The following is an 11291-nucleotide window of genomic DNA, read 5'->3' on the forward strand; positions in this document are numbered from 1 at the left end:
ACACAGGATGCTGCGATGGGTCAGACTGGAAGCACACGGCACAGCCTATTGCAGCTAACCACTTAAACTAAACACTTAAGCTAAACACTTAACACTTAAAAACTAATGTCACTCTCACAAATGGTCAAATGGCTATGTGACAGTCTACTTGTATTAGGGATACCTCTCTAACCTGAAATCTGGTTTTCTTATTTTTTGTGTAGTATGATATCACCACTGGAAACTAGGCATTTCACTCTGCACACGGAATGCTGGAAACAGTACCATTTTGCTGAGAGCTTTCTTTGAACTGCTGCCTATTGGCTACCACCAGCATTGCAAAGAACAAGACCCCAGTCTCACTCCAGGGGAGAAAGCACACACCAGGGCCAGGGAAGTGGAAATTTTGGTGCTTTGTAGCCCTAGCTCGTAGCTCCTGTCCTAGAGGGCAGGCATCTCAGGGGTGCTAGGCTCTGGTGGCCCGAGGGACCTCTGAGAGCACGGAAGCAGCTCCAGGCTTATATTCCAGGCCTTCCTGGCCTACTCCAGCCTCTATCTGCACCCCGGCACTCTGCACTGGGGGCTGCCTACCTTGTTAGTCCAGGCTCCCCACCCCACCTTGCATGTCCATTTGTTTGAGCTAGGGAAAATAGATGTACTATTTTCCCACCTCATTTTTAAAACCCAGAAAATTGTTTTTTGAACAAGAAAATCTTCGTGCTAGACAGAAAACCTGTGACTCCAAGTCTAGCGCCAGCTGTACCACTAGAATACTGAATCAAAGGAGAAAAAGGACGGGAGGTGCAGGCCATCCACTTCAGAGAGGGGAGCATGCCTGGTGCCTCTCCTTAAGTGGTACCGTCTCATCCCTTAAACTCTCCCCACTGTCCAGGTCTGAGTCTGGCCCACCTGTGCTCTGTGAACCATGCGGCTCTGGGGTAATAGTTTGCAAGGCTGAAGAGTGAACTAATGATGCACAGATGGTGGTCCTCCTCAGTATAGTAAAGAAAGCATGTCTGATCTTTCAAGATTTGGTTCCCACAGGCCCTACAAGAGCTGCTCGGAGCTAGCGGATTATTAGGAAACATTCTCATGCCCTCCATTTGCTACTGCCTAGCATATGGAATCACTTCATGTACTTACTGCTTGTGAACACCAGGTTCGAGGGTTTCAGCTTTTGCTTGTAGACAACTCTTTGTGAGACAGTCTATTTTTATATTTACTCTGTGCATTATTTTAAATGAATGAGCAACACTGTGCTAATTAAGCACTGGACATTAAAGTATAATAGGCAAAGAAAATTTTTAGAACTTTCTCAAGTATTTTATAAATAAATAAACCTTTAATAGCCTTTCAAATTAAAGAAAAACAAACATTAGTTCTCGCCTGCTAATTTAGATGTACATACATTAACCTAAATTTGGTGTTTACAGTTTAAGACTATTAAATGTCAGAAATGATTTCTGGCATTAATCTATGATCATTATTCTTTTATGTTTACTTACATATACTTGAATAACTTGTGCCACTTACAAAAGTTAAAAATACCTTCAGACTTAAAGGTTCTGGTAGGACACATGTACTCACTGCATAGAAGAATAAACCTTTCAGTGTGCGCTTACTCAGGGTCCTTGGTGAGGAGAAAGAACTAGAGGACACTGGAGCCAGCACGGCTGTTGACATTTACCTCACAGCAACAGTCACTACTGATATTTTGAGCGTATAGCCTTTTTTTTTTTTCACAGAACAGACATATATTATACTTTTAAAGAATACCAAATAGATAAAGAAGCAAATAAATAGATTTGCTTCTCTAATTAATACATATAAACAAAAACACTCATTCAAAAACAGCTGTGTGCTCTGTATTTTGAATGACAGCATAACCCAACATATCTGCGAACAGTGTGCTGTTTCCAGATTGTTTTCTCTATCCTGTTTCTGTATAGACCCTTGTGTGCTTGTACACATCCTTAGGTGTGCTGGGCCAGTGCTACCCATCTGAGAATTTTTAGGCACTGCTAAAGGCTGTGGGAAAGATAGTGCTTGTTCACAGTAATGGAGGACAATTAAATTTTCCCACGCAATCACTTCCACTACTATCTTTACAACCTAATTTTTAAGACTCATAGTTATTAATGTTTAGCAAGTATCAATATTATAACAGGTCTCACTGTGGTACATCTACTGTTAGGCCATCTTTTTTTAAATATTTATTTGTTTATTTATTTGTTTATTTATTTATTTATCTATTTATATATTTATATGTAAGTACACTGTAGCTGTCTTCAGACACACCAGAAGAGGGCATCAGATCTCATTACAGATGGTTGTGAGCCACCATGTGGTTGCTGGGAATTGAACTCAGGACCTCTGAAAGAGTAGTCAGTGTTCTTAACCACTGAGCCATCTCTCCAGCCTCCCCCCCACCCTTTTTAAGTGTTTTTTACTCCAGCTTTCTCTCTCCTCACGAGAGAAAACAGTCAACATTGTGTATTACTTGTTTTTCTGTGTCACACCACACTTTATTAAATGTTTAAAAAACAATAAACTTTGGCTGTCCATCAAGTATATAAAAAGAACAAAGCTACAATATAGCATGTACTATGTACTTTAGGACCCTACTGAAAACCTTCTGATACAAAAGGGATAAGAAGCATATGAGATCTATACTTACAGAGAGAATCATGAGAAAGCTCCTTCTAAACTAGCACAGGGCCTAACCACACAGCACCACCACCCCTTGCCCACGTTTTCGGGAAGGGCAATGTGCAGTTCAGCTGAGCTGGCACAGCACAGGCTCAGTAACTGCAGTGGGCTAGCAAATCCCACTCAAAGCCCTAGTAGGTAGAAGGCCCCAGTCTAGAGAAGAGGGTGGTCCTGGAGACACCTGAGATGTGACTGAGCACGGATGTCTTCGACTTCTCGGCAGTGTTTTACAAGTCTCTCAGATAGAAGCAGGGTGGCACTCACTGCTTTGGAAACTCCACAGAGACATAGGATTAGCCTAAGTAAGGAACCTAGTACACACTTCTGCTCACAGAAAGCTGACTGCTTCAAAATGGAAACATGAGCTCAGTGGGAAGTGCTCACTTCAAGGTTGATGTCACAGATCCACTGCCAGCTTGAAGTCACTGGGAGTGACCTGCACAGTATGTCCTTGTGGGACAGAGCAGGCTCTTTGTCCCCTATGACTTCCCTTCAGGTGACAGCTGAGACTTCTGGGGAAGAAGCACAGCAGCATATTTTTAGTAAGGACAGATTAAGCAGTATGGCTTCAGATGTGCCTGGCACTTAGGATGAGTGAGGGAAACATTTCAGTTTTGTGCACTACAGTGAGGATCCGCCAGTCTCCTGCAGTCGAGAGCTGCTGGGAGGAGGGCATGTGAGGGGAGTACTCAAATGCCCACCTTTCTCACATCATGAACAAACTCATGAGACGGTGGCTTTCTATGGAGAAAGATCAGAACCAGATAAAGGTGGAGAACACATTCTATGGAGCCAAGAGCCTCCATTAACAACCAATAATTTCTGACACTGACACATTCTCCCATTTACACTATCAAACAAAGAGAACTCAAGGTTTAGTACCATTGCACTGACAGAGGAGCCATGCCCTGCAGTGGTTTTTGCACACCTATCATGCTCAGTCCCTCTCCCTTCTGCATAGACTATTTATAGTGCTGTTCCTCTGTGTCTTCTCCTGCATTCACCCACTTAAGATGGGAGGTTCTAGAGGGAGAACGGTGCCCCTCAACAAACAAATCTTTGCATTTGTATCACACTTATAAATAACCATCACTGTTCTGATTTATTTTGTTAGATAGATTTAAGTCACTTCCCTCCTTCTTTATTTAAGGACCTAGCCTGTTCTACCCCCAGGCAATGAAGGCTCTCATCATTATTCAAAGCACAATTGTTGGCATTCAGCATCTGCGACCAAGCTGGTCTCCTGCAAAGCTAAGTGTAGAAAGAGCCTCTCAGAAAGCTCCTGGACTGTTTGACCGTAGCAAGGACATTCTGTCTGCTCCGTAATAAAGGGGCCGATTCTCCTGGGACACCTCTGATCACAACTACAAAGAGCGCAGGGTGGGAAAGGTCCTCTGGTCATGGGAAAGCCCAGGCTGCCGCTGCCTGTGGTGAGCTAATGAGCTACTCTACACAGAGGCTCAGGAAGCAGCTTTGCAAATATGCTCTACCTGCAATTGTTCCAGGAGGTCAAGGTTCTGTTTGCGCAAGCTGCTATTGGTTTTCTCCAATTTATCCATTCTTTGGTTGTCACTGAGAGGAGAGGAATCAATAAGTTCTTCTTGGAGCACATGGTACTCAACCTCATAGGCTTGTAGCTGTTTGGCGATGTCCATCTCAAACACCTGTTGGACAGAGAAATCATCAGGCTCAGAAACTAAGACGAGCCTCCCACAGGCACAGAAACCTGTGCTCACGCTCACGCCACCATGTGTGGGTATCATTCCTCCATGCTTAGCATCATGTGGTAGCACACAGAAGAGAGGAGAAAATTCAGCTTTGAGAAGATCAATGGTTTTACATGGAGAAGATAGAACAAATACCTAGAAATAATCCAAAGGAAAAAGAATAAGTATAGGTTTTAACGCTCTTTCTAAAAGCCTAAAAAGATTGTTTAAACAAAGACTTTCGAAGGGCTAGAGAGACAGCTCAGCAGTTAAAAGCACTGGCTGCTCTTCTGGAGGATTCAGATATAATTTTCTGCACCCATTTAGTGGCTTGCAGCTGTAACTCCAGTTCCAAGGGGAGCTGATGCCCTCCTCTGGCCTTTGTTGGCACTTAACACTCAGGTAGCATGGACTAGCTGCTTTCTCTAAAAATTCTGTTAAATACACCAACCATAGGTCAAAAGTGACAAAAGAATCATGTTCTATTTGCACAGGCACCAAGTTTAGTTACAATTCAGCTGGGTTTTTAAGAGTTGTAAGACTCCTGGGGTTAGGGATTTAGCTCAGCGGTAGAGCGCTTGCCTAGCAAGTGCAAGGCCCTGGGTTCGGTCCCCAGCTCCAAAAAAAAAAAGAGGGGAAAAAAAAAAAAAAGACTCCAACTACAATAGATGCTTAAATGGTCAGTTTCCATAAAAAAAAAAAAGTAAGAATGACAAAGCAATGGGATTGTTTACAGAAAATCCTCTTGACATAGATCTGCAGAAATGAGCCAACCCTAACTGTCAACCACACACAGATGAGTGAACACAAAACAATGCCTGAGTCGTCTCTCTTCCTGTAACAGTAACAGTGATGACAGAGCCACACGTGTGAAACAAGCCCAAAGTGCAGAAGCCACCCAAGGGGCAGTGTCTGTACTTTCCCCTGAGGAGGAAGCAACAGGGCTGTAGTGGGTCGGCCTGAGGTCAGCAGACAAGACTGCTGCTGCCTAGTGAGACCCCTTCTCTGCGGTAAGGTAAGCCTGCAGGCTGAAGCCACTCCCCATAGGCCCACAGTAGTTACTTTTCCCATTACTGTGACAAAATGTTCAATGAAAGTAACAAAGAACAAGAATTTTATTTTGGCTCAGTTCAGTGGTGGGGAGCCTGAGGTGGCAGGAGCCTGGGTGGCAGGAGCCCGGGTGGCAGGGCACAGTGTATCCACAGTCAGGAAGCCAAGAGACAGTGCAGATGCTCACTCAGTTCTCTGTCCCCTTTCTGCTCAGTTTGGACCCCAGGTCCTGGGGTGGTGCTGTCCACATTTGCAGTAAGTTTTCTCACTTTAGCTAGCTTAATTTGGAAACTGCCTCATACTAATCCCAAGGTTTGTCCCGTAGGTGATTTTATCTTGTCAAGCTGACAATCGTAATCCTCACAACCCTCAAGGTGGTCTGACAGTCTAGAACAAGACTGTTAGTCTAGAACACTCCTCTGAGAATGAAGTCAAAGCTTCTGAAGGGCAGAAGTGACTCTCTACGTGCATCTCCTAATTAATGCAGCAAACACACCTCCCAGCTGTGTAAAGCCAGCTTCCCAAGGGTCCCCTACAAGCACCAAGGCTGCAAGTGCCCCATGAAGCCCCACCACATTCTTGCCCTTCTAAGCTGTCTTATTTTTCAATGCTTCCTAATTTTCTTTTCTTTTCTTTTCTTTTCTTTTTTTTTTTTATTAACTTGAGTATTTCTTATATACATTTCGAGTGTTATTCCCTTTCCCGGTTTCCGGGCAAACATCCCCTCCCCCCTCCTTCTATATGGGTGTTTCCCTCCCCATCCTCCCCCCATTGCCGCCCTCCCCCCAACAATCTAGTTCACTGGGGGTTCAGTCTTAGCAGGACCCAGGGCTTCCCCTTCCACTGGTGCTCTTACTAGGATATTCACTGCTACCTATGAGGTCAGAGTCCAGGGTCAGTCCATGTATAGTCTTTAGGTAGTGGCTTAGTCCCTGGAAGCTCTGGTTGCTTGGCATTGTTTTTCATATGGGGTCTCGAGCCCCTTCAAGCTCTTCCAGTTCTTTCTCTGATTCCTTCAACGGGGGTCCTATTCTCAGTTCAGTGGTTTGCTGCTGGCATTCGCCTCTGTGTTTGCTGTATTCTGGCTGTGTCTCTCAGGAGAGATCTACATCCGGCTCCTGTCGGCCTGCACTTCTTTGCTTCATCCATCTTGTCTAATTGGATGGCTGTATATGTATGGGCCACATGTGGGGCAGGCTCTGAATGGGTGTTCCTTCTGTGTCTGTTTTAATCTTTGCCTCTCTATTCCCTGCCAAGGGTATTCTTGTTCCCCTTTTAAAGAAGGAGTGAAGCATTCACATTTTGATCATCCGTCTTGAGTTTCATTTGTTCTAGGCATCTAGGGTAATTCAAGCATTTGGGCTAATAGCCACTTATCAATGAGTGCATACCATGTGTGTTTTTCTGTGATTGGGTTACCTCACTCAGGATGATATTTTCCACTTCCAACCATTTGCCTACGAATTTCATAAAGTCATTGTTTTTGATAGCTGAGTAATATTCCATTGTGTAGATGTACCACATTTTCTGTATCCATTCCTCTGTTGAAGGGCATCTGGGTTCTTTCCAGCTTCTGGCTATTATAAATAAGGCTGCTATGAACATAGTGGAGCACTTGTCTTTTTTATATGTTGGGGCTTCTTTTGGGTATGCCCAAGAGAGGTATAGCTAGATCCTCAGGCAGTTCAATGTCCAATTTTCTGAGGAACCTCCAGACTGATTTCCAGTCGATGCTTCCTAATTTTCAGGTTAACTCCACGGTTAATACTGAATAGATTCAAAAGTTAATCTATGTAAATATTAAGTTGCATGTTATCTGCATCTACCTGGTCTCCTTTTACTTCTGAGAGTAACTGAAGTGAATGGGGACAGCCACTGCATGTCACATCCCTGGTGACTGGCTCAGGCAGCGAGTTAGCTTTGACACTGGGGATCTCTCTGAGTGACTCCAAGCAACTCTCTCAACATCTCCTGGTCGTCCTCCATGGAGCAGTCATACCTACCTCCCAGCACTGGGCTGGGGAGGAAGGGACACAGCTCACAGAAGTTCCAGTGCATGCCTGGAAAGCTCACAAAACCCTTCAGAATTTAACCTCATATCTATCTCAGCAGAACTTCAATGGCTATGCACAGTGAGGTTTCTGAAAGTCTGAGCAGGGCAAGAACCACTGCCCTGAAACCGCTCCTGTGCAGTTCTGAGGATGGAAAAATGCACTTCGTTTAAAGATCATTTCCTGTCCCGGGAGACTTGGCAACAAAGCCTCTGGCCTTTTCTACAGACTTATGATGACATGTTAAGGTTAAGCCGGACCACGGGCTGTGTGCCCTTCTGGGCCTCCATGAATTCATAATAAATATCCCGGGTTCTCATCATCTCGGTGTAATTGCAGTATCATGCTCAGAACACTGTCCATGACTACAGTTATGCCCCAGGAATGGTCCAAAAACCACAGCAGTCTGTCTGGTGGGGCAAGAACCTTGTTCCTTGAGTAGCACGTACAACTCTTGGGCTTGCCTTGGCCAAGGGACTGAAATAAAGGGATGGCGGTAAGGGCCCTTGTTCTTACATACTCACAGGGCACAAGTGACTGATGCAGGGCAGCCTAAGATTAAAGTCTGATTCCACAGGGCACCTCAGAGAAGCACTGGTAAAGGGTTCAATCAATGAACTGAAGACAGGAATGTTAGACACTGGGTGCTGATGGGAAAAGTCAATGCTCTTTGGGAATGGGAAGGGTTCACTTCTAGAACAAGCACAGCTCCTCCCCCGAGCCTTCTAAAACCCAGGCCCTGAGCATGCTTACTCCAACAGCCCACGAGGAGGAAGCAGCCCTAGCTTTCTTTAGTTTGGTTCCATCTCAGACTCCACTTGAGCCTTCCACTCTCCTGCCTCTCCATTTCTCTATAGTTGTCAGAAAAGTTCCAGAAATTTGGTGCTGAAAAGAGCATTTTCTTCTGCTTGTCAAAGCAGGAATTATTCCTTTCCTTATGTTCAGTTTTTGCCATCCTCTCAGTTTTATTACTGAAGCAATAAAGCTACAGATGGAAGTCGAATGTCCAGAGCAGCTTCTGTCATCGTTATGCTCCTTCCTCCTCACTGCTCTAAGCATAGTTCTCCAGTTGTAAACACAACTAACACCACACATCCTATCCCACCCACTTTTCTCATAATTTTATGTTCTAAGGGCTTTCTCGTATGGTGCCCTGTCCCTGTAATCACCAGTACACATGGCTTCATGGTTCTCCACCAACTCAGCACACATCAGATCATTCAGCAAATGCTGGCCATCTTGACTGTTTCCAAGTTTTTTGTTATTACAAACATAACTACGCGAATTTCCTTATACATAGGCTTTCCCTGTGACCGGGGCCAGTCCTAAGAATGCATCCCAATAGTTGGGATTCCAGCAGCAGAAGGGTCTGAATGGTTTACTAGCTTGCCCTTATTGCCAAACCACTCACTTCCCAGGTGGAACAATCCAGACAGAATGCCACCAGCATGCACTGGTGTGCCAGATCATGCATGCCCTTGATACTGCATTCTATTAAAAACCTGGCTTGTTAATCTGGCAGGTAAGGCATTAAAAATTTTAAATTATACATGAAGCTAAATATTTCCCTGGATCTGTGTCTGCTAGATGGCTCTCCTTGTGTGTTTATGATCTCGCCTCATTTGCTAATGAAGACTCAGGATTTCACTTTGCAGTCTTTGGACATGGTATAACAAAGGCATTTGTACAATTAGCCACAAAGTTTTATCTTTTTTAACTTTTAGACCTTTCCCCCCAATCTGTTAGTCTCAGTATTAAGGCAGTGGAAGCAGTCTGCCTGGGTATCCACAACAAGGGGTGCTCCGTCTATAGTAATTGTAAAAACAATAATAAAGCTAACTAAAAGTCAATCTGATTTTAGTTATCATCACATGTGACAGTGGTAAAGTGCTTTTCCCCCAAGGCACTTCACCCTCTTGGTGTGGCACTATTGACTGTCCTTTTACAAATGAGTCTTTTCAACCAGTACAGTGTCTCCTGAAAGGGCACAAGAGGCCACTCTGCTGCTGTAGCCACCTCTGAACACAGGAGCTTTGTGAAGACTGGTTTCTACCCCACAAGGTCAAGCACTACACGCAACTTCTCTTAATAATGCTGCTCATGGCATAGCTCCCACATGGTCCTGTGGATCCTTGAGTCAGTAGGTCTAGGTGGAGCCCTGGATTCCACCTACCTAACAAGTCCTTACATGATTTGAGTAGCGGTCTGGAATTGCAGTACAAAGGTAAACCATGCTGCAAGAGGCTGTAGGTCAGAGCAGCCTTACGACTTCCTGCTGTGAACTGAACCAAGGCTTCAGAGTCATAGTCAGTGTAAGAGGACTAGAACTCTGTTAGTGATGATAATTATCATAGGGCCTTCCTAAGGTGCTCATGGATTACTGTATCTAACAACTGTGGTGAGCAAAAGCCACATGGAGGAAGGCTAGTGGCTCTAGAGACCTTAGGTCTTCTGTCTAGACACTCACCCTTGGAAATACTCCCAGCATGACCCAACTATGCCAGGGCTCTGGAACCCTGTACCAGACACTATTCTAGGAGCCTGGCTGGGTCCCAGCTGCTTAAGTAGTCTTTAGAGAGCATCTAATGAAAGAAATGAGGTGGGTGGACTGCCCTCTGCCATGGTCTGTCTATGCACAGGGCTGCAAGCTCTGTCATGCAGTAACAACATCCCTCACTTCCTCACTGAGAACTTCCCAGATTTGAACTGGGGTTTCTCAGACTGAGTAATCATGCCGTACACCTCTGGCTTGTTCTCTAGTGTCGTTCAAGACTTAAATATCCTCTTGAGGGGAAGAGAGAGAAAGTCTAAGTTCTCAGAGGTCAGGTTCCAACTGAAACATGAGTGAGAAGGAGAGCAGAGAGCTGCCTGCACCCTTATCTGCTATCTATCAAGACAATTCCTGGAATGAAAGCCTGGGCTCCAAATGTCCATTTCACCTAGCCTACACCCTCATTACCTCAGCACAATGCTCTGAGCACTGGAACTAATACTCTGTGTATTCTTCATCCCTGTACTGGCTGCAAAGCCAGGGCTGGGTAGTTGCACCAGAGGCCTTCTGAGCCTCCTAAAACCTAAAGCACCACTTGCCAAGCCATCACACAAAATGCTGGCCATCCAGAATCATCTCATTCTTCTAGGCCCAGATGGATGCAACTATGACAGCTCAACCTCAATACCCCAGCACCCCAGGGTTTCCCCCTAAGCCTTGCTATTGCAATATGGGGGTGCTGGGCCTGTCCAATCTTAATGAAAATGGAAACAGGAATGCCATGATATAAATCTGCTAAGGAGTCTGAGTGACGTATGCCAAGTTCACAGGGGTTATCCAAACCAACTCAGATACATAGACACAGAACTGCTGTGGCACTCATGCTGGGGCACTCTAAGCTTCCAATACTGAATATTCCCATATTCCAAAGGGTACCTGGTGCATGCTAGACTGCTCGGTGCTCCCACTGAGTACAATTCTCCACAGAAAAGGTGGAGGGGAAAAAAACCTGTCCCCAAGCCCTTCTCTGAGGCTGGTTACTTGTGACATGCTCTGGACCTGGAACAAGGCTGGAAGTCAGCACTCATGGGACACAGACACAATGTAGGTAGCAAGACTCTGGGCTTACCCCAGAAGCTGTAAGACATTAAGTATATTCAATAAATATGGTAAGAGAGTAAAGGAGTGCAAACATTAGAAATGAAGAGAATCAAGCATTTACCATACAGTAAGATCTTGAGATAGGTGGTGTGGGCAGCTGCTAAAGCACTCTGCGGTGTGTGATGCATTTGAAACCTTACCTCT

General features: G+C 44.9%; 1 protein-coding gene across 5 annotated transcripts in view; it reads right to left on the reverse strand.

Annotated features, from left to right (window-relative positions):
• The window catches only part of Tbc1d1 (TBC1 domain family member 1), a 201924-nt gene that overhangs the window by 1964 nt on the left and 188669 nt on the right, over positions 1–11291 (reverse strand). For all 5 annotated transcript variants that reach the window (XM_087583787.1, NM_001427317.1, XM_087583789.1 and 2 more), the window contains 1 exon segment: positions 4179–4352. In XM_087583787.1, coding sequence (XP_087439913.1) covers positions 4179–4352 — 174 coding nt within the window.

This window comes from Rattus norvegicus, chromosome 14, assembly GCF_021556685.1.
Source record: "Rattus norvegicus strain SHRSP/BbbUtx chromosome 14, alternate assembly SHRSP_T2T, whole genome shotgun sequence".
Taxonomy (NCBI): domain Eukaryota; kingdom Metazoa; phylum Chordata; class Mammalia; order Rodentia; family Muridae; genus Rattus; species Rattus norvegicus.